This window comes from Lichenostomus cassidix, chromosome 3 (assembly GCF_008360975.1).
Source record: "Lichenostomus cassidix isolate B80296 chromosome 3, HeHo_3.0, whole genome shotgun sequence".
NCBI lineage: Eukaryota > Metazoa > Chordata > Aves > Passeriformes > Meliphagidae > Lichenostomus > Lichenostomus cassidix.
In genome coordinates this window covers 22481803-22506512 of record NC_139483.1, presented here as the reverse complement: position 1 = coordinate 22506512, position 24710 = coordinate 22481803, and the positions used below count along the sequence as shown (strand labels likewise).

The 24710-nt window shown below is 38.2% G+C and overlaps 1 protein-coding gene across 3 annotated transcripts in view; it reads right to left on the bottom strand.

Moving 5' to 3' along the window:
• UBR2 (ubiquitin protein ligase E3 component n-recognin 2) overlaps positions 1-24400 on the bottom strand; it is a 55401-nt gene extending 31001 nt beyond the window's left edge. The window contains exons 1-14 of one of the 3 annotated variants that reach the window (XM_085054934.1): positions 24151-24400; positions 18670-18929; positions 16147-16225; positions 14620-14733; positions 11687-11814; positions 11302-11440; positions 9551-9613; positions 8154-8274; positions 5430-5537; positions 3814-3902; positions 3047-3145; positions 2874-2972; positions 438-601; positions 243-342 (exon numbers count right to left, since the gene is read on the bottom strand). In XM_085054934.1, coding sequence (XP_084911060.1) covers positions 243-342; positions 438-601; positions 2874-2972; positions 3047-3145; positions 3814-3902; positions 5430-5537; positions 8154-8274; positions 9551-9613; positions 11302-11440; positions 11687-11814; positions 14620-14733; positions 16147-16225; positions 18670-18929; positions 24151-24228 — 1641 coding nt within the window. In that variant the 5' untranslated portion in view covers positions 24229-24400. The remainder of the gene's footprint in view (positions 1-242; positions 343-437; positions 602-2873; positions 2973-3046; positions 3146-3813; positions 3903-5429; positions 5538-8153; positions 8275-9550; positions 9614-11301; positions 11441-11686; positions 11815-14619; positions 14734-16146; positions 16226-18669; positions 18930-24150) is intronic. The other 2 variants (XM_085054933.1, XM_085054932.1) reach the window with 2 other exon arrangements.
• Between the last annotated feature and the right edge of the window lie 310 nt (positions 24401-24710).

The following is a 24710-nucleotide window of genomic DNA, read 5'->3' as shown; positions in this document are numbered from 1 at the left end:
ATATGCCCCAAATCACACTTCTCTTTTTGAACTGATCTTCCTTTATATTGTCCTCTACAACAAGCCTTATTTTAAAAAGTGAGGCAAGATTCTATGTTTTAGGAAACCATAATGGTTCCAAAAGTGATACTGCACTGTAGTTATAAAATGAAGAGTAGATCAAATTTCTTCTATTTTGACATCATGATAGCTAACTTCCTGCTTAAATTTTGCCAAATTTTGTAACTCACAGATTTACATACCTGCATACATTTAAGTAATTCTAAGAAGGCATCAAAACCCTCCAGGAACTTGCGTCGCAAGTCATCTGACCATTCTGTTGGCTTACTTATCAACACATACCTGGGTAGATTAGAAAGATGCAACTGTTAATTTTAGATTTTTTTTTTTTAAAAACTCCTCAGTTTATCAAATCAGCACTTAGTTAGTATACTTACTTGAGATCCAAAATAAGGCTCTGGACACGTCTGAATTTGAAAGCCTGCAGAGCAGTGTAACGTTCAAACTGAAACCTGCCCTGGATGTCACGGTGCCTTAAGTGGTCCATGAAAGTTTTGATGATAGTGGTCATGAGATTCTCTTCTGTTATTAGCATTCGAGCCTATGCCAAAGTACATTGAAATTTGCTGTAATTAACAGACACAGCTAACAAGATTTTCACACTGCACCATGAAGTTTATACAATACATTTGGTTTTTATCCAAAATAGTTAACACCAACAATCAAAACAGAACACTGAAAAGCATTTTTTCCACAGAATCACAGAAGACAAAAAAAAGGAATCCAGTAAAAAATTATCATAAGCCAGATTTCTTTTTTCAGATCCTTTCTGTACAGAAGTTTGTCTACAGTAAGGCTCCTGTTAACCTATATAATTATGACACAAGACATGTTATTATGTGTCTTATAATTAACTTGTACCTCCCTTTAAGTATGTGTTGTCTCCTCTCAGTTTAAGTACAAGCCCTTTAGGGGAGCGACAGCTCTTCTGTTTTTTGTTTACAAACTGTGCAACACTGTGGTGAGCAGAGCGTCTTCTGAACTGGTAAGGAACTGCACATGCAATTTCCACATGGAAATTTCATGAAATGACCTGTAATTTCCCTCAAGGGCTACTCCATGTATCCATGTGTGGTGTGAAACAAATCAGAAAAGTCTAACAAAGATCATCTCCTACATCCAGCCTAACCTAACCCAACTTCACAACTGAGCAGGGGGCAATAAGCAATTACTGCTCCTACTCGTGAACACTTCCAGAACTCCCCCATTCTGTCGGTTCTCCATGTTAAATGGGATACTCCTTGCAGTTCTTGGATCTGGTTGGTACACTCAAGAAGATTGGCCACTCTGACATTATGGCTCTCAACCAGAAAGACCTTCCAGGTTCTACAGCTGCTAATGATAATCCAAAATTACTTTCTAAAATACTACTGCAGGGGGAAGAAGAATCTACTCATTAACACTTTTCCCCCCAAAAAATCATCACCAACAGAGCTGCCCATCCACCCTCAAACCAAAAAAACTCTGTTCCTTGAGAGGTCAAACTCTTACATTATTAAGATCAGTTTGAAAATGTTACTGGAGGATGGTAGGATGGTTCACATTCTTCAACTTATTCATTTAGTTAAGAGTGAATGGCTATAAATATACTAAAAAATAATACTTAGTTCATATGATAGGAGCTTATCACAATAATTTTCATGCCATCAATCTATTCTATCATTCTGCAGAACAGTCAAAATGCATTTGCTTTGCTTTTTTTTGCATGCTTTTAAAATAGAACATATATAAAAGTGGCACTGCAATTATTCTGCCCTGAGAAATGTTTGAAATTACTTTTTTAAAAACTATGTATTGATATTCATATTGCACCAACCCATCTGCTGAAGGGCAAAATACCATAACCATCTGAAAAATATTAGTTGGTTAAGCTGAACTGTAAGTCTGAATATTGGCATCATTCTTATTGAAAGCATCAAAATTAAAAGAGGCAACACAATATTGTCCTGAACCATGGGAAAAAATCTTGAGTTCCTGTTGAATTCCCATGAATATCATCCATTCCTAAGAAACTGAAGAAGACATTTGCTCAGTATTGTGACTGCCATGCTACTATTGAATTTTAGAGCTCAATGAAGCTTATTAAATTTGGGAGGATTCAGTAGCATTCATTTTTTAAACAATTCTGGGTATGAAAATCAGACTTTTATTCCAGTACAGCTCCAAATTTCGATTTGTCTAGTTTATAATACAAGCAAGGACAGACTTAAATGGAGACTGGAACAAAAAAAAAGCAATTTCCCAAACATGCTGGCGAAAAACCGCAGCCTTAGTGAGCTGGGAGAAATTACAGTGCCTGTAGCACTGAAAAAAAATTAACTGAAAATCTCAAAGAAGGCGTTGTCTTGAGACTCAAAGTACCAAAGGAAGCAGGCAGTATCATGAGACAATTCTTGCTTGCATTTGTGTTGACTGGAAAATGAACATAAAGTGGATCACTTACAAAACTGCACCAGAGCAGTGCTCTGAAACCATGATATGCAAACCATAATACAGATTTGTACAAACAGTAACTGTGGCTCAGTATGATGAGGAATTTACATGTTACATGTGTGTATCTCTAAATAAATATGAAAGCACCTTTCTAAAAAAAAGTAAAAGGAAAGCCAAAAACACCCAGGCAACTCTGGGAAGTCAGACTGAAACTTCCCAATGTTGAATGCTTTAACTTCTAAACCCATAGCAATGTATGCAAACAGTCTGACTGCTCTGCATTTTCACAGTAATGTTAAAGAAATCTGCAGCCTTGATTTATGAACCTTGAGAGGCTTTTAACAAATAAAGATTTCCTTTTTTGGTCTTTTAGTACTTACAAGAGAAGGCACTGTGAATATCTGTATCGAGAGGTCAGCAATTGAGAACTCTCTGTCGTGGTCATCTTTCATAAAATCACTCTGCAATCGCTCATAGTTCTATTAAGAAGGAGGCAAAAAAAGGCAAGGAGTGCCAACTATCAGTTTTTAAAAGAAAGACAGGCACTACTCACCAGAGTAGGTACAGTGAAGAGTTGGACAGACAGAGCAGCCACCGATACTGCCCGTTCGTGATCATCCTCCATATAATCTCTCTGCAACTGCCGGTAATTCTAAACAACAAGGGGAAATTCACCTCTAATCCACACTGACCTGATTTTTTAACTTAAATGTCTGCTCTGGGAAACTTTAATGCCATGAAAAAGGGAAGAGTAGCTCTAATGGATTATTATATGGGTATTTTGTACAAAGAATATGACAATCTGCTCACATGGGAGATCTACTCACACTCATTTTCACAATAAAGGCTAGTATTTTATTTTCTACTCAAGAAAGTTATTTGTCTCCAGCAGAGTGAGCAGAATTTCACGGTGCTGATTTAAAGCATTTCAAATACAAGTTACTGCAGAAATACTAATCAGCATAACTGAATTTCAGCACTATTTCTGAGCAGTGCTCTAACAGCTTACACCTCAACAATGAGCAGCGATTAGCTCTTAAGAAGCGATAGCCTGCATAGCTGATGGTGAAGACAAAAACGTCTGAACTGCTTTAGTTCTGGTGCGTCTGAAAGGCCATTTCCTTCCCAGGAGATGAGATGCCATTAGAACTAATATACTGAAGAGTAAAATAAGATTTTCAGCATTTCATTTCAAGTTTTCACTTCCATAAAAAGGAAAAAAATTCAGGTAACAGTTCATTTAAATCACTGCATGCTAACTAGGCTCTCTTCACTGGACAGTTTTAGCATTTAATGGCTCTTGGTAAGAAAGATACTTACTCTTGCAAAGCGGATAGCAAAAAGTTTCTTGTATTTCAAATCCATAAGCAGACTGCTCATGAATAACTGGTGATATACATTTCTAGCTCCTGTCAAGAAAATTGAATGAAATATTGCATGTTACTATTTTCTATCAACATATTATGGAAACATTTAGAAAAGTAAGCTTCTACAGAATGAGGTAAGTGCGCATTTCAGAGTAGAAGCTGCTTTGATTAAGTCTGTCAGGTGGTAGCACAGGATGAAGAAGAATACATAAACCAAAATTCTTCAAGAGGCATTATTTATTACTCTTGTATAAGATAACACTGTTGAATGGGAATGTATATCATCAAATAAAAGGGAAGTCAGCAAAACAAGAACAGAACTCCTCCTCCTCAGGATAAACAGGGGATTTAGATGGCCCAGGGAAAAGAAGAGAACACTATCATCAGAAGTCTTGGGAACTGCAACAAATTTTCCTAATTGTGAACATCTCCATAAAAGAATCAGCTTAGCTATCTTTGAACTTCTAGTCTGTCTGAACACCATCCCAGAAAGTATTATCAGTACAAATGATACTCATCTCTATGTAACTTGGAAATAAATGCACATATGCATCATTTCTTTCTGTAGGCCATTTTAAGTCAAAAGCCATGACACTATTTCCTTAATGCAGAGTAACTAAGGAAGACAAGAAAAAGTAGAGAAATGTTCATGTCGTAATAGAAATGCAGAAGTTACTCCTTGCTTTCATGAAAGACATTACCTGAACAAAACCTGTATTAAAAATGTTGTAATACTCCACAAAAGCAGTACCTTTCAGATTACAAAATTTGCAGTGCCAGGACTTCATTCTCAAGATAAAGGTATTAGATAAACAAAACCTAAAATCATCATTGTCCCCATACTACATCCGCTTTCTACCTTGCTTCTTACTTATTTCGTTGGTACTCTGAGAAGTTCTCCAGACAGACATATTACATCATTCTCTAACTTTCCTTTGTGCTTCTCTTTCTTACCTCTGGCCTTACATGCCCATTCAGGCTATCAAATCAGACATGGAATCGATAAGCAAATAGGTATTAACTACCTCCCCTTCCTCAAAATTACAACTTTTCCAGCCAATTCTGTTATATCAAACAGCCTTTCAAAGTTTCAAGAGCTCTGAAACAACAGAACAGTAGTTTTCACCGAATGTTCTCAGAACACTTGAATACCTCACGAACACAAACACAAGTCAAAGCAGAAAGACTCTCCCTTATCCTTTAAAAATAGGCATTTTGGTAGATATGAAATAAATGCTGAAATCCTATAAAGCAGAGAAACTCTCTATTTTTCTATTGTTTACTCTATTTCCCTTAACTATCACCGTTATCTGTATATTCAAGTCATTCTCAATTTCAGACCACTTTGAAAAATTAGACCTAAAACCAACCCCATCTCCAAACAGTCTCTGTATGTTCTTGTTTTGAATATACTTGGGACTGTATCTTGAAGGGAGACATTATAACAAATTAGGCAAAATTATCCCTAATACATCACATGATGTAATGATCAAGCATTAGCAGATATTGCAAAAGGAAAACCCATGCATATAATTCTTTAGCATTTTCCAGAACTTTGAGAAAACTCACCTTTCCACAGTTTAGAATCATACAGCATCAGCTTATCTACAAGAGAAGAATTTTCACCATCTGGTCCTTCTTGCAAACCAACCTGACACAGTATTCGGCGAAGGCCATCTTAATGAAGAGCAATGATACAAGTTAGTTACAGCTTAAACACAAACGTATGTTATTTTGACATACTGAAGTTTTCATAGAACACAGAAGCCTTCACACTGCCCTCTTTTCCATGACAACTGAATAACAGCACTCATATTTTGCTGATACAAACACAAATACTTCATACCTTGCAAGTTTCACACCAGCCTTATGGAACATTAGGAACACAGTGAAAATTGCCAAACACAATGATTTGTTTCAAAGTTATCAAAAATGTGCTTCCTTAAAAATGCTGCTGGCTTACTGAAATAAGGAAGAGTTATACAGCAGGCTAATTTTCTAGGTTTTATTTTTCCCGTTTAGACTCTTATCAAAAGGAAAATATAATTCACATATGAAATGACTCATACATTCATGTAGTAGCTTTTTTTGTCACTTAGGAGCTGCTATCATTTTAAGGCTTCTCTGTATATCTTTTTCTAATGGAAAGAAGAGGTAATTGTAATTTTATGAACATGTTAATTATTATATGCTTGCAAGACAAGCCTGCATCTGCAATGGAGCACAACCCTGATATGGTCCCATTAGTACTGTTCAACTTGGCTTTGCACTGCAGGTAACACATGTTCTCTGAGAACTATGTGACTTACAGAGCCCTGATTTCCACACCCTGCTTGGCATCTCAGCTCCTTAGGCAGGGTGGGCAGTGGCTCTATAGTGCCATGTACACTGTGCCATGTACACTGTGCCATGTGCTGCATGGTAACACACACTCTGAGAACCCCTAGAGCAGTTTGGAGTTATTCCTTTTTGCCTTGCAGAGCTCAATTCCAACTACTGTTATGAAGGATAACAAATTAATGGAAACTACTGCATTATTCAGCAATTGTCAAACAGACATTTATTCCTGAAGAAGGAGTATTTGCTAGGAAGGATGAAGCTCCCCAGCAAGGCTTTTTCCTTTTTTTTTTTTTGATGATAAGAATTTGTCATTCCTTTGACGTCAATCATCCAACCTGACTCTGGCATGGCAGAAGACCCCTCCATCTGCCACTCACCCTCTGTTCAGGTACATTTCAGTGTAACCATTTAAGCAGTGCAACTCTATCACACCATGTTAAAGAGAAATGGTAACAGGCTGTCTAAAATATTTCGCAGAACTTAGTTGTTTGGGTGTGTTTGTTAAAAAGCTAAGGGAAACCAACTTTTTCAGAAGTGTATTTCACAGAACCAGACTCCAGAGTACATTGCAAGACTGCATCTCAAGATACGGAAGGCAGTTCAAGTAAATGAGCACATCAGTCACAGAAAAAATATATGTGTGCTGTTTATAATCAAACGTTGTTTGCCCTTCTGAGTCATAAAGAACACAGCATTTAATGAGCTAAACTCTTCAGAACTTCAGAAACACTACACATACAAGTCAAACAAAATTCAATACTTCCTTCTGTAATTTGAGACATTGACATATTCAAGTTACATTTTTGTAACTGTCATTTAGTACTGAAAATTAATGACTGTGGCACCTGGCACAAATGACGTGGCACAAGACTGGGCTTAAAGAAAATGAGAAAGACGGTGCCTGCCTACATGCTTCACTGAAAGGAAATTTTATCTCAGAAATTAACTATCTTGACAAATCCTTTCTATTAATACCTACCGTTTACCAGCAACACTGGCAAAGAGCTGAACAAACAGCTACCATACATAGATGTTGAATAAAAGTTCAATTTACTTATCTTTAAAACTTATGCAAACATAAACTACTTACATTTCAAAAATGAGAACATGTTATAAAGACCATGTGAGTGAAATCTTGAGTTTTCCAATTCAGTCTAATAAAACATACGATCTCTGAAGGAATCTTGCACCTATGCAGAACTTAGGTGCAATATGACAGTTGAACGTGCTTTGCTAACACGTCTTGCTAACATTTCCAGATACACAGAACACAAATTGCAAGGGGGTCTGGATCTGCATTTCTACATATCAGCAGTTTGTCACTTTTCTTTCTATTTTGCCTCATATCCTACATCTTCACAATCTTATGATTTACCAGGAAAAAGGAGGAACCAAGTCAAAACAAAACCCAAGCATTCCCACAAAATCTGATACCGTGCATCCTGATTCCTTTGAAGAATCTCTTTCAAAAAATCTGATTAAGACTTTGTCAGCTTCTATACTTACCCAAACCCTCCATAATTCCTTGCATTTTCTCTGTTCTACTTAGCAAAAAATCTGAAGCAATCACTTTCATCATCATTCATCAAATTACTTCTGAATAATTTTGTTTTATCTAATCAGACAGGTTATTTTCAGCTTACTGCATTCATTTAAAAAGAACTAGGGACTGAAAAAATAGCTTTTTGGCATACTGCATTTGACAGCGAGTCTCAGCTTCTGTTCAACAGCAACTAAACAGAAAAGACTACATAAGCCTGGTAGCACTTTCACATGTGAGTTAGAATTCAGAACAGCACTCCAGTAAGAGAAAATAGAATGAAGTCTGACAAGTTATTAATAGCTTTGCCTTACACATTACATATCTGAAATAAGTAGACAAAATTGCTTCAGAAAATCAGCTCCCCTCACGAATATTCTCTAACTTATCTCAGAAAGGTCAATTTTGCCCACCTGAATATCCAATAACACTGCCAAGCCAAGTTAGGAGCTTCAGACCAAAGCTCTGATGGGCAACAATAGATGAATGCATAACTTGCACTTTCAATGGCTTTGTCTGACGACTGGTATTTCTCTTAAAAAGAAAAGGAAAAAGGAGGCAATGAATATTTAAGTGAAGACTGGCATATACTTCTATACAGTAATGCAGCATTCCTATGATTAATTTTGATAATTTATAATATTAATACATATTCTAATTACAAACACCTACATAGCAAACCCAAAAAGGTCTGAACTTTGTTTATTCTATTAATATTTGAAGGACCTTATTATGCAGTATCAACATTTTTAGGTCAATCCATTTTCCACTCTTGGCCTGTTATCAATGCTCACACTGATCTGCTGCATTTTAGTGATAAGCAATCCCACGCACAATCCAAGACAGCCATGCATGTTTGTCCCTCACAACATGACATGCAAGACACACAGCACCCCATCATGGAAACTGGCTGTCCAGAGACTATTTTCAAAAATACAAATTAAATACACAGAGTTAAAACAAGAAAGAATTTACCCTCATCTAAGTGTTAAAAAATATAATAGCTAGATGTTACACATAAAAGCCATTAGTTCTTTGCCTGCATGGGCAGCAAGTTAAAAATATTGCACATTATCTTTAAAAATATGCTAATACTTTCAAAATACCTTAAATAGTTAAAGACCAGTAACTCTAATTGCAGCATTTGTTTTTCAATGGTTGCAGTATCATACATAAACTATTTATTTCATGTGATTAAGTACTGCACTGCAGCAGTTAAAGAACAATTAAACAGAAAACATTATTCTTGTGTTTTACATGGAAGAATCTTGCAATATATAAATATATATATGTACACATATATAAATGTGTAGATGCAAAATGGAAGTATTTGCAGTTTCACACTGCTGCACAGATTGAATCTACTGTACAGATTCAACCAGTAATAATTTCCATAACTGTTGCTGTGAAAGACATAAGCAACCTCACAATATAGGAGAAAAGCTATAATAGTTTAATTTCACTGATATGAACTGGCATGTAATTATAAAAGATTACATTTAAAGTTCCTGGTCACATTCTGTTTTATGAAGGAAGAAACTGTCAACAAACTTCTTTTTAGAAAATCATTTTGTTTGTGAGGTAAGCCATAGTAGGGGGGAAAAAACCAACAAAAAACCACCAACAACAAAAACCCCAGAAACTAATATTTTGATACCTTTACTGTGCATATTGTAAATAGTATCTCCAACACTTTGTATCATTAAAATAGAATGAGTTATTACAATAACAGTATCACAAACTGCATAGCAAAGCCTCTTTTTGCTTAAGATGAAGCAAGCAGACAATATCCCTTAGCACCACTACTTACCACTATTACTGATTTTGCCTGATCACAGTACTGGAAGTCTCCATATCGAACAGACCTACGGCCCTGTAAATTTGTAAGGATGTAACGTTACCATCAGCTGCTATGCAAGAATTTCCAGGGCTGTGTTTTACATAAGGATAAAATACATAGCAAAAGTTTCAGATGCATGTTAACTACTCTGCCTTTCATGCTGTTTTCACTTTTTAAAGTACTGTATGCAGTTACATACTTGCATTTCCCAAAGGTACCCTATACTTTTTAAAAGAAGATAAAATTGTATCATATATGCAGTTACCTGTTACATTAAATTTTCTGTGTAACATGGTTTTTAAGATGTAACCACACATTAAAATACTGAAAACTTTAGTACAAAGGCATTAATCATTAGTTTTGATATAACTTGAAGATATTTCAGATACTTCAGTGCCTTTTAAAAAGCAGATATTAAAGTTAATTGGTCTTTACACATACAATTGAAGCACTTGTGTATTCCAAAAGGAAGGTTTTCAGTCTTTCCATACCGTCAATCCATATATCAAAATAGATAGTGGATTCAATTTATAGTGTATTACAGACAGGAAAGCTCAATGGTATTTTAGATCTGGACTGATGCCCAATCATTGCTTCAGGCATAACATTCTCATTTCTTTCACATACATGCTCACGTATATATGTATGTATTTAGCAGTAGTAGGGATCAACAGTAGGGAAAAATCTGGGTATTTTTGACAATACACAGCATGTGCTCAGGTTAGCACATATTCAGGGATCAGATGTGAATCTTTTCATTATCAGTATCACAAAAACTAGAGCAGTGATAATACCAACCCAAAATCTAGTTCAGTGTTGAGTAATATAAAGTGGTTATATTTCCTGCTCCACTGACCTCCCTTGAAGTACTTTAACCACCCAAAATGACATTCCCATTGCCATTTTGGATGAGATTTTCTGCCCACAGCCCACCCCCTCCCCCCAAAAAAAGGCACAATAAGTCAAGTGAAAAAGACAGTCATTTTTCATGTCAACTGCTTACAGGTTCATTGCAAAAATAACAAGGTGCAGTTGCCCTATGAAGTGTCACTTTCTTTAAAAAAATGCACAGGAACCAAAATACAAACACAGCTGACATAGTGCTTCTGAAACTGAAATACTAGTTACAATTCTATTCAGCATATAGTGACTCTGAACTCACTGTTCTTCCTAAAAACTGTGTTAAATGCTTTTACCTCTTCCTGCCATTATAATCTGACAATTATGAAGCATAAAATTAAATTAAATTAAAAAAAGAAACCATGAATCATTAATAGCTCCATAAGCACCAGAACAAAAACAGTGAGTTATGGATTTCATCCCTGACACTTAACTGGTATTACTCTGAAAAGCCTTTCCTATAACTGGAACACATTTAGGGGCTCTTTCAATGTCAGCTCCCTGATTCAGTAAGGGAAGGGCCAAAGTTGCTGCTTGTCCTTGACAGACAAGCGAGAAACACCATGGTGTTTATACTTACAAGACTAACTGGAATACATTTACATTGAAACATATATTCAGTATCAGGTCTGGCTTGGACTGGCCAATGAGTATTTAGGCACTAAGACATTTAGTATCAAGGCATTTTAGGATGGTGTTACACACAGGCCTCACAGATTCACGTGAACCATACACTTTAGCAAAACAAACTAAAGTAAGTATAGTAATAAAACAAACATTAGGTCAAGGTAATTAAAAGTTCTAACAATTAATTCACTTACATCTCTATCTACAGTTGTTGCAAAACCAATGGCTTCCTTCTGTGTGCAGTTGACAGCCTTCTGAAGAGTATAAATAACTTGTTCATAGGTATGGACTTCATCATTAAACAGCATGCAGTAGTAAGTATCATTCTTCTCACTTCAAAGCAAAGATTGAATTCATGTCACCCAAAGCAATGATTGAATTTATGTCACTCAAAGCAATATTAAAAGTAAAAGCAAAGTAAAAAATAGGAGAAATACAAATCTATTACAATCATTGTCAACAAAATATTTCTGACAATTTTAGGAAAGGCAGAAAAGATACTTAAAATCAGAACTTGCATTTTCAACTGTATATATATCTGTAAGTCTTTAAATGGTAGAAGACAAATATTATACTTACATCATTTCTAGTCCAGGCAACTCGTTTTCCTTTTCCCATGTTAATATATCTACTGCATATTTAAATGTGATGGCAAAAATATTATAAGCTCTTGCTACCATATCTTCTGGTAAGTGCACAAGAGGATCCTGGAAAATAAATATAAATAGCAAATGAGAAATTAAATGACATTCAAAAAAACCTGTCAAATTTGCACCTCTCTTTATCAAAGATGATGTAAGCATCTTTAATGATGTCTTTCTTTAAATGACTTTTCAGTTGAAAGGAAGAGTCAATAATCATCCTGTTTTCTTCTTCCAGTTCTACACTGACAGTCACCAAAGCTCTAATCTAACATTCAATACCTGAATGCTAACTTACCCTCTGATCACCCATTTACATTTTCACACGTTCCTCTATTCTCACTCTCCTTGTTCTCACTCCTGCACACCTTTTAAGATAGTCCTTTGGAAGAACTTTTAACCTCAGCTATATTAAAATCTGCTTCTTCTGCTATGCCTTCAAAATCATAATTTCAAATCCCTGTATCTTTTGTTCCACTTATCAATATTAGTAAACTGCAGAATACAAACAACCATGCGTCTCTTGTCCTGTTTTATATGCTGCATGCATTAAAAGGCATAATTCTTATCTATCCAAGCTTATACAACATGCAGCACACTGGCATCATGATTTATGATGAACGTCTCTCAGACGCTGTGGTATATAAATAATTAACTGCTGAAATGTTAATAGGTGTTTCATAATGATCTGTCCACATCTCAGTCTTGCTCACAGAGAGCTGCTCCCCTTTTTCTTGTGGACCATGCCCATTTGTGCCCATGCTCTCCATGTGACAGCTGCAGCAGCCCCTACAAACTTGTTGTGCTCTCTGTGCCAGGGCAGAATGGAGGCTGCTGCAGGTGTGGGAATGGGAATGAGGAGGGGAAGAAAGAGGAGAGCTGCCTCAGTCTGCCAAGTCGAATGGACTACTTTTTGGAGCAGCAAATTAGAACCACTGGAAACTCAGAATCAGTGCAGGTACTACTGCCATTTCTCTCTAGTCCATTTCAAGGATTGTGAATAGAAAACATCAAAAACCTCTTCTCTTAAGGATGTTGTCTTTTACAGCATCAAAATTTTGAGAACAACTAGTTCCTCTCCTACAAACCTGAGAAAGGAATGCTGCGTGGAGTGCAGGTCACATGCACAATACGCTGGGTCACTCATCAGTTGATATTTTGAAGTATGCGTAATTGTTAGCCAATTAAAATATTTAACAGTGGCCCAATTTCTGGTTTAGGATTACCTAATACTAAATTCCGTGTTTCATGACAGCTTGGGTTGTATAAAAATGGCCACAACAATATTTTCTCAGCTTAAGTCTGCATCATCTACAGAAGACTCTTGACAGTCAGCAATTCACCTCAAGCAATTCACCAGTGAAGTTTATCCCCTACACCCCAAGGCTCTTCAAGAATATTTGGAAGAGTGGTAACAACTGCCATTTCTCTTTCTTTTTCCTTCATTTAAAATTTATCCAGGGTATGGAGCACTATCAGTCACCAAAAGCAAAGGCAAACTGTTAAGCACCAGCACTCCCTCAATTACCAGCACTTTCAACAAAGACATGTATCTGGGCAAGGCAGAAAACAGGCTCCAATAATGCTCAACAAATCATCCTTAATCTACCTCAAACACAACACTGCATAAGAGATCTCAGTCTCCATGCTTTATTGGGGAAGAAACACAAACCTGACCAGAACCTTGATTTTTCTGTCAGGCCCACTCACTGTGTGAGTATCTTTGGGCACTGGAGTAGCAGTCCACCCAAGATTTCACAAGAGTTTCCTAAGGCTGCTGACTAATGTAAACTGGTTTGTAGACCAAGTGGTGAGTCCAGCAGCAGTGCTACAGCCTTAGGGCTGAGAGAGTGAGAGCAGATTTTAGAAGGACCATTGTCACTGAAAATACAATTACAGTTGCTTCACTTAAACCACCAGATCAGCAAAATTACTACAAAAGCTTGCCTTATATTTTCCCTTTTAAAAAATCTCAGAATAGATTTGTACATAGAAGAACATAGAAGTTGTACTGTGTAAGAACAGATGCGAGTGGCTAGGTCAGAAGCCCAATTAGCCACATTCATTCCTGAAATGTAATAACAGATAAGAAGGGTATAAGCAGAAGACAGAATACTTCTCTAGTCTCCAGTAACTTAAGACACTAACACTTCCCACACCAGAGATGGTATGTGCAATTTTAAATGGCCATTGGTAATTTTTCCCTCCACAACCATGATAGATTTCCTTTTGAACACATACAAAGTTTTAACAATAGTGTTTTGCAGAGGTTAGTCCAACAGTTTGAGTTCCTACTGTAAGAAGTGGCATCTCTTTTTGCATTTAGAATGTCCAAGCTGTTATGCTGATTCTGTGGTGAAGATGTGCTCTCTATTTACCTTCTCCATACCAAATAAGCTTTTAGAGACCTCTGCCTTTCATCTCCATTATGCCTTTCCTGTGACAGCAAGGTATTTTGATTTTTAGAAATCTGTGCACTTTATTTGGTAAGAACCAGAATATTTTTTGCACAGACAGCTGCATTTGACTTGTTGGTGCATGTGATTACATACAGATTTTTTTTATTTTGGCACCTGGCAGAATCCCTTGACCTCAGCATACACAGAAAAACAAAGAAACAGAACTAAAGCTGCAGAGGTGACCAAGAACATACAAAATGAAGCCTTTAAGTAGAAAATAAAATTTTAAGGAACTTCTTAAGACATTAATTTTTGTCTAACTCTGTGGTTCAAATCTAGCTATTAAAGCTCCAACAGCCTCTCCATGCATAGTATGCAAAACTAAAAATAACCTTGCGTGAATGATTTATATATACACACATATATACACAGTTAACAATGTTTTGAAACATGATGCCTCAGTTGTAATTACCTCTTCCTCTGCAGTTTCTGAAGTGTTAAGCTCATGCTTTTGACAGTAAGGACCTTCCTTCCAAGCTTCTGTATCACCACAGTCACAGAAACCTCCTCCACCTGATGTTGTCATCTAAAATTATTTAATAACAAAGCAGTTCATGTGAATATGCATATACATATATGCACATTAAGAAGAGAGTAGTCACAGCTATACTACAAAAGCATGATCACAGCACCTGATAGCCTGAGAGTGTACCCTGTCAAAATAGCACTGAAACCAGGCTATTATGACAGCTGAAAGCTTGTCTACCTCATCAGTGTGCCTATGTCAAAAAAAAAACAACAAAACACCTTCAAAGACCTCCATTCTGCCCCACCTGAAGACTTTGCGGTTTTCCTAGTTTTCTCAGTCTATTACTTGCAATGACATCTATACTATTCCCAATTCTCACATTTTTTATGTGAACGAAGTTAAATCATTTCACATGGCACTATTACACAGTGAGTAAAAGATGTGCTTTATGACAAAAGGAATTGAGAGATTTAACTTGTTCACATGAGTAAACACAGAAAAAAAGCATTGGCAAATTGTAATCATATATTTACACCATTTTAACAAAATTTAAAGTTAAGACCACCTCAAGTTAATAACCATAGCAATACTCTTTTTGAATCACAACAATTCAAAGAAGAATTCATAGAAGAATTCTTCTTTCACATATTTTTGGCCTATTTGATATATTCTATACATACAGGTACATCCTACCTTATCAACAAAATTAGACTGACATTTGAAAGAACATTTGCCTACACTTTTGTATGTTATCTAAACTTGTTCATTCACTAGGCCCAAAAACTAAAAACCAACATACAAGAAGTAAGCTGGTATCAGCAAACCTGGCTGGGTTTCTTGATGCAAGTTGTCGTGCTTGGGAGTTTTTTTCCTGAATCCTAGTGCTTAGTGTAACCATGCAGTGATCAGATTTCCATTAGCAGCAGTGCAGTATTGTAAAAACCAGACTTACAGAAAGGCTGCACTGATAGTTTTCACTTCTTAGTATAAAAACACACCAAGGCCTTCTTGGCTTTGTTTGCAGGGGTTTTTAAACTAATCTGTACTACTTATAGCAGTATATTACTGAAATAAACAGCATTTACAGTTTTAGTTTTCTATTTTAACTTTATGTTTAAGCTTTAAATAGAAGTGGCTTCTTAATAAAGGTTTTTCAATAGTTTTTAAGAACAGTCAAAGGCAAAACAATTCAAAACCCAAGTCTAAAGCTGTAAAATTTACCAAAGGGCACGTGTTTAAAATAACATACATTTGTAAGCTTAACTGTTGCACATAAAATTTAATTGCTCAATATTTTAGTGTTAACTTCCAGAAGTTACACTCAAGTTCACATAGGATTACTGCAGACATTCCGAACTCTGTGTTCATTCAGCATTTGGAAATAATATATACATTCTTAAACCTGAAACTGTTTCACACACACACAAAACCACTAATGACTCTGTCATATACTCCTGCAAGACTACTAACCCTGTATCGGTGCTCTCTGTGAATACTTCCAAGAAAGCATTCCATACACAACACACAGGTTGGGTCAACTGCGCAGTCTCTGAGAAAAGCAACAGCAGAAAGGAGAAAAAAAAAGCATTAAACACTTGCTTTTGCCTTTAATTACATCTTTTACAACAGGTAATTTTCAAATACCACCAGCATAAACCTTCTGACTAATGTATATATTACTCTGAAAGGGGAAAGGGATGGTTTCCAAAGAGGGGGAAAAAATTAACTAGAAAAAAAGAAAAAAATCTGTTCTCCCAACAGAAAAGGCTTTAAAATATTGTGTGGGTAGTATGTCTAGCTGGGTAATATAGACTTCAAGAGGTGAGACAAATATAAAGGCAAGTAAACAGATGAATTACATAACCCAGAAGAGACAGGCAAACAGTATAAACCCAAGTAAGTTCTCTCAAGTACAGAGTACAAGCATTAATGATCTCCAGCAATCAGAAAAGACATTTTTCACCAAACACTGGGAAGAAAGATAGCACACAACACACCAGATCAAACCTCTGCTTCCAAGTTCAGCCTTAAAAGCTCACCGAAGAGCTACAACAACACAGTTTTCTCAACCAGGAGATCAGAGGTAAGGTCCTGTCTACAAATACTGCTGCATTAGAGAGAAGTAATATTTGTAGTAAAAATGGCTAAATAAATGAGACAATTATGCATTATACTTAACTGACTCCCTGAAAAACACTGAAAATGCATGAACTTATGTAATGCAAGTGACTTCAAGGCACCTCAAAGATTAAGGGGGTTGGGTTTTTCAATGTAAAAATAACTAGCAGGAGAATGTCTGTCTTATGATGATTATTATTAAAACAATAATTCAGAGAAAGGACTTATTTTGTTTAAAAGAAAACACTAGAGATCACATAAAATCTTATTATCAAAAATTGTCTTAATTTCATTTAACCAAATAAATTATGGAAAGATCATCAGGCAACCATTACTATGCATAAAGTACCATTTTCACATTTGTTTTCTCCACAGGAGCCACTAAAGGTGGAAATGTCAAAGCTAAATTATACAAAGCTCTTCCATTTTAGAATAGTTTATGTTCATGGCATTATTTTTTTTCAATTGAAAAAAAAAAAGACAAACCACCACTTAACGCAACAATGTGCCTGCAAAATCTGGTAGATCAGTTCTACAATATTGAATGCTGATTCTTCAGAGCTCTAAACTTGTGGCACTGCACTTAAAAATGCAGCACCATTTGTCAAGTAATTTCTCAAACAAGTAACTGTGCCTATACCTAAAGCAGAAGCAGACCTGTAAGCTGCACAACTGCACAGAAAATCCACTGTGGATTTCATGTGGACTTAGAAAACAATTCTTTGCTATATTCCACAAAAGTTTAAATTAAACTCTCATTATTATTCTACATTACCAGCTAGAAGTTAAAGTTAACACACAGCAGGAATCAAATATTTCCTGATCAGGAAAAAATTAAGAGAGAGACTCCATCCTTAGTATGTTAATGATCAACTACTGTTCATATGGACTAACGAAAACTTTGGGAATTCTGTAATTTTCTTCTAAACACACTTGCTTTGGCAAGACCAACAACTCAATATGTATCTAAAGCACCCATCAGTTTAATCTCATCCATCTCATGATAAAGAGGTCTCAAAGCCTAACCCAAAAGGCCAGTAAGGTGTTATGTTTATAGAAGAAGGGAGCACTAGAAAGCAAAATTTTTCCATAAGCATTCTCTCCTTATAAATGAAGGGGATGGAAACACAAATAAATCAACCCTTGAAATTAGAGAGACATTCCCTCCCCTCATCACCCCACCAAGCGTTCAAGTGTCCCAGTGAGTGCTAGAAACCACATAAAATGTGAGGAAGCTGTGACACAGAGGGCAGAAACAAAACTTAAACTACAAACAGTTCAGAAAATAGAAGATGAAAATGAACCTACAGCTAGTAATGCAATGGCTTAAAACTGAAGATTTTTTAAAAATACTTCTAATTGGTTAGGAACTTCCTGTTCTCTTTCAAGCAAAAAGTATTTTTAGAGAGACCTAGAGATAGAGGTAGGGGAGGGACTAGAAGCTTGTATTCTTCTTTTAGTATCTGATAGATTGGTTTAGCAGGTCATGGAAAGAGATCTAAAATACAGAATCAACACGAACAGCTGATATTAAACACCCAAAACACACACACATACACTTACCCATGTACTTCTGATTAATGCCCTTAAATCACCCTGACAGGTCAACCTAACTTTTTTCTTAACCTGGCACACCTTTTGTACAGAAAACACTCTACATTATACTAATTAGTATTTTTCCATTCATAGAGATGTAGCATGTTCATTTTTCCCTGATCCCACCTGTCATGAAAGACTGCAAGGTTACTTTAAAAATACATTTAGGGTATTAACTTTTCATGAGGACAGTATATTCTTATTGAAAAGTGTTCCGTGACTTCACAAATTATAAATACTTCCACAATGTCAATGTGCATGAACTACACAATGAACTACCTGCAAGAATACGTAGGCTCTCCCACTTTAAAAACACGGCCACAGAGATGGGAAGGTTTGTTTGCTTGCTCAAGCTTTGGAAAACCAAACGCAGGATCTTCACCACAAAGATACCATTCCATTGGTCCCAGCAAAACGTGCTGTGCCAGCATGTCTTCTCTCTGAGGGGCAGGGTTGGGACCCCTGCAGTAAATTTTTGGTACATAATAGGCCAGATGCTGGTATACTTCTTTCTGAAGGTCATTTGCTTGCAGCCATTTCTTTCATATTAGAGAAGAAGAAATGAGAACACAAATTCCTCATTAATAAAAACATCAAATACAGTTCTATCAATTTAGATTATTTTATTTCTAAATGAAAAAATCTAAACTGGGATTGCAAAACTAGAAAGCCATGCTTCCTTCTAAGTGTTAAATCCAGATGATCACAAAAGACAGACATTAGGCAATGAATAATTTGTTCCCCTGCTCAAACATTGTATCCTTTTGACATACAAAATTCTTTTCAAAAACACAAGATTTAAGAGAAAAAATTCATTAAAATTTTCCTCCAGGATGAATGACCAGTGAAATGTTGGAAGTGACTTTTAGGATACAGCCTAGACTATGCTGGTTGCATTTCTCTGGAGAGCAGACAGATGCTGCCAGCTGGGGACACAGAGGATCAGCGGGAGCCTGGAGTTGGCAAGGAGCAGAGACAAAAAGTACATGGAGAAAAGCAAACACAGCATTAGGTAACAGTCTGTTTCTGATTCAATTTCAACAAATCACCTGAGAAAATGAGGGAGTTTTGTTTTCTCCTACTACCAAAATAACTCATCTGAATTACTATTTCAAGTGTGATGTTAGATCCATGAATTCTTGCACTGGGTTTGTGTGGCAAGGTTTTGGTAGCAAAGGGACTACAGGCTGGCTAATATGAAAGCTTCCAGAGGCTTCCCCCATGTCCAAGAGAGCCAACACCAGACAGCTCCAAGACGGACCCACCACTGGCCAAGGCTGAGCCCATCAGAGACAACAGTAGCACTGCTCGGATAATAGATTTAACAGGGGATACCATATTTAAGGGGACAAAAAGAGAGGAATAGCAGCTGAGAGGTGTGAGTAAGAATATGGGAGAATAACAGCTCTGCAGACCCCAAAATCAGTGCAAAAAGAGGGGCAGGACAAGCTCCAGACACCAGAGCAGAGATCCCCCTGCAGCCCATGGAGGTCCACTGGGGAACAGAGATCCATCTGCAGCCCATGGCAGATCTCACGCCAGAGCAGCTGGATACCCAAAAGAGGCTGTGACTCCATAGTAGGAAGCCAGTGTTGGAGCTGGTTCCTGGTAGGACCTGTGAACCCATGAGTGAGCATCCCATGCTGGAGCAGGTTTGCTGGCAGGACTTGTAACACCACAGAGAACCCACAGGATCCACAGGCTGGAGCAGCCTGTTCCTGAAGGACTGCACCCCATGGAAGGAACCCAGGCTGGAGCAGTTCATGGAGAACTGTAGCTCATGGGAAGGACCCACGCTGGAGTTCATGGAGGGCAGTCTCCTGTGAGAGACCCCACACTGGAGCAGAGGAAGGATGTGAGGAGTCCTCCCCTTGAGGAAGGAGCGCAGAGACAACATGGGAGGAACTGACCACAACCCCATCCTGCATCCACCTGTGCTGCTCAGGGAAGGACATGGGGCAAATGTAAGTGAAGTTGAGCCAGGCAAGAAGGGAAGGATGGGGGGAAGGTGTTTCTAAGATTTGGTTCTCTCTCTCTCATTATCCTACTCTGATTTGACTGGTGATAAACTAAATTAATTTTTTCCCAAGTTGAGTCTGCTTTGCCCATGACAGCAATTGCTGAGTGATTGCTCCTGCTCTTTATCTCGACCACAAGCCTTTTGCTGTACTTTCTCTCCCCTCTCCAGCTGAGGAGGGGAGTGAGAGACCAGCTTTGGTGGGTACCTGGCACCCAGCCAAGGTCAACTCACTACTATTCTCTTAGTCAATCAATTTTAAAAAACAATGTTGGCAGTTTTTAAAAGGCATCAAACTACTGAACTGCCCTAAGCCACTTAAAAACTCACAGCTTCTCCAAGGGGTTTCTTCCCCCGGTATATAGACACAATAAAACAATCCTGTAGGACAACATTTGTTTTATTTCGGCCTTGTGGATTAAAATTTTAGAAAGGTTTAAACTGTAAATTAAGACTGCAACATTTTTATAACAAACAAATGGGAGCAAGCACATACTACAAGTGTCCACTGATTAAATCCTGTGTTATATAAACAGCCTCAGCCTGTCATTTCTCATTGTAAATGTGACAACCAGACACCCCCTGGCAACCTCAGGAAAAGAGTTCAGAATCAAGCTAAAACTGTATATGAAAACCAAGAATTAATTATCCCAAAATAAATGGGTTTGGTGATCAAATGTTAGAGCTTGATTTACTCTGAATTATTTATAACTTACTCTAAAGAACTTATGTTTAAGACAACACAGTTGTAGTAAGTTCTTCAGGATATAGACATTCTGAGTCAGCAGAGCATCTGTGCCATTGAGGACTGGCTGCATTTTTGCCTTTTTAAAAAATATATTGTAGTAGTTTCATTTAGCAGGTATGTTTTTCTGAAGTAGAACTCGATATTTAAAAAAACCCTATTTTGTAAACAACCCTAAGTGCTTTCTTCACTTCTCTTTTCCTAAGTTTGACTTCTTAGAATCATTATTGATATGCTGACTCTTTCTATATTCATCTAGCTTTGATGATCAAAGGCTAGTCTTTTTCCAAGGGAGTCCATGGAAAAAGGCTGCCAAAAAGCCAGAGCCAAGAATCTAGAAGTTTACAGATAATCCCACCATCCCCACCAGGATTCAGAGAAACCCACACCAAAAAAAAAAAAAGGTAAAGTTTTCATCAACAAGAATTTTATTTTTCCCACCAGTTCATTCATCTTTTCCTCCCCTTTAATCAGTTTTGTCAAATAGCTACTGCTGCCAGGAAAAGACCCAATCATAATGGCAGTGACTTAATCTTTTCCATGATTTCCATTTAATAAGCTCATTTTTACATTATTTTCTATTAAACTGCAGGATTTTTCTGCAAAATATCTTTAACTTCAGTCTTTTAATTCAGCAGTACATTACTAAATTCTATCTAGGAAATACACAGCGTACACTAGCTACACTACAAGCTCAGACAAACACCTAGGCAGAGAAAATTCTTGTTCCTCGAGTAAATGGTTTTCCCATCCCAAAAATCCTGGGAGCAGTTGTCTGAAAGTTAGGTGTGGCAAAAATGAACGTCATCACATCCAAATCTGTTTGTGGAGCCAGTTCTATACACATAACTGTGCATACAGTTTTGAAAATCAGATCCTGGATGAAATAATATCAGAAGGAAATCCAGGCTACTAGGACAAGGAAACAGATGTGACTAAGAGCTGCCAGGAAGGCAACTCACAGGGCTGGTGTGCATTTAAAACTGTTAATAGAAATATACACATAAGTATACATATGTTGCACTGCCTTTCTAAATCGCTACCTGGGGATCACTGAACTCCAGAAAAACTACTCAAAACTTTGGAATTTGTTCTTTAACAAAGGCATTCTCCATTTAGGCAAGTTTTCCATTAGTATTTGTCTCTCTTCTAACCTGAAATCACACGCAAGAAAAATTAATATTCTACTCTCCCAAGAGAGGTTTTTATTAAAAAGCGAAAAGTGTATTCCTCTTCACTTCCTCCCTCCTCACACTTACTCTCTTGCAACAACTTTAACTGCCCTGGGAAAAAAACAACGTGCAAAGCATTGATCAAACAACACTTTATGTAAGTAAGTACCGAATGGTTCATCAGGGTTTCTATTAAATTCACTTCTAAGTAAGATGTATCAGGAGAACAAAGCATATAATACTAAAAAGCCATAAAACAACTCACTTCTCCATTTCAAAAGCTAAAAGGCACAACTTAAGTTTTTCTTAGCTACACAGAAAAATACTTGCAATGTAGGCTCATATTATGTTAAAGAGAACTTATTTTTTTTTAAATTTTTGTTCTTTGGAATTTTGTCATTAAGTTGTTGCTATGAGAAACTTGAGTTTTAAGTGCTGCAACTACTGCTTTGGGATGCCATTTGTTTTGTTAGTATTGGGCTACCAGCAAAGTAATGGTATCAGCAAAGGAGGCAGAAAAACCACACTGTAGATTTGAACAATAGATCTCAGCACTTGAGCTTGTGCAGGTGATGAAAGACAATAAAAATGAGAAGGAATTGGCTACATTTAAGTTGCTGCTTGTACCTATAGCAAATTCCTAAATGCATTCCTCGGGGTGCATGATTGCCTTGAGTTTACCTATGGTGTGACCCAAAAAAAACATCTGCTATTCACACAGACAACGTAATTTGGGCTCAATTTGGGCTACTTTATAAATGTTTGAGGGAATTATTTGGTTTGCTTTAAAGAGGAAGAACGACTAATCCTGGAGCTAAACTAGCTAGGATATAGCTAACTGTGCACATTTGCTCATCTAATCATACCTTTGTCTGCAGTGTAGATATACCAGCATAATCTGAGGATAATCTGAATTATAATAGCCTTTTATTTTCATTTGGAAAGCAGCCAATGTAATTCCCATTGAAACAGACACAGCTCTTCAAGGTTTTATCCTACAGATAGGCACATGAGCAGTCTCAATACTTTAACATATACACCCAGTTCCTCAAATGCCCAAGTGTCTAAATGGACAAGCATTTATGCCAGAAACAAAAGTTCCTCCAAAGACTTTATCCTCGAGATTACGTTCCCCTTCCAACTACTCTTTGTAAGAGCAGGAAAAGTATATAAACGGATGTGCAGAATTCTCCAAATGTTACACTGATTTTACTAATATTTCCTCTACAAACACCCCATTCTAATAATCCTAAAATTAACTACTGCAAGCTTTTGCCAGAACCGCATCTCAAATAAGTGGGAAGGAAGCAAGAATCTTGTAATGGCACTTCAGCACTGTAAAGCATATTTGGGGTCAGACATCCACCTAAATTAATATGGAGGGGGGGATCTCCTCAGGTCTAGGTGTGATTGCTGGCAGAGAGAGGCGAAAGGGCAGCAGAGGCGAAGGAAGGTAACTTCAGGAAGCTGTTAGGAAAGGGGCGAGATGCCCGGCAGCCCCCAGCAGGGGATTGCCACGTCCGGGCGGCTTCCAGGAGCCACCTGCGCCAGCCGGCACAACAGGAAAAGCTGGCTGATCGCTGCCATGGATTTCGGCTGCTGCAACAGCGACGCTGGCGACAACAGCGGGCTGAGGCCACAGCGGGACGCCGCTGCCAGCCGGGGTGCCCTCGGAGCCAGCCCCGGCAAGACACCCCTCCCGGAGGGCCCGCTCTCCCCGCGGAGCGGCCTGGCCCCGGCCCCGGGAACGGCTCCCCAGGCCGGTGCCTCCCGCGGCCTCCGAGCCCCTGTTCCCTCCCCGCGCCGGGCCCGCCGCCCCGCCTCACCACGGCGATCTCCTCGGCGGAGCACTCCAGCAGGCTCTTGTCAATGGCCTGCACCTCCGCCTCCAGGTCCGCCGCCATCTTCTCCCTCCTCCTGCCCCCTGCCCCGCGCCGCCGAGGCCGAGGCCGGGACAGCCGGAACGGGGCCCGGGCAGCCGCCCAGCCCGGGGAACACACACTTCCGCCCCGCCTCCCGCACGTCACCGGCCGCCGCGCCGCGTTCTGGGGGCTGCAGTCCTTCCCCGGCACTGCTCGGCCGGGACACGGCGCTGCGGGAGCCACGGGGGAGGTCGGCGGTCGGTACCGCCCCCAGGCCGCCTCCTCGGGGCCCTTCTCGCCTCACAGAATCGCAGGATGGAACGGCTGGAAGGGACCACAGTGGGCCGTCTGGTCCAACCTCCCTGCTCAGGCAGGGTTATCCCAGAGCACATGGCACAGGATTTCGTCCAGGCGGTTCTTGAGTATTTCCAGTGAGGGAGTCTCCACAATCTCTCTGAACGATCTGTTCCAGTGCTCCGTCACTGCACAGTAAAGAAGTTTTTACTCATGTTCAGGTGGAAACT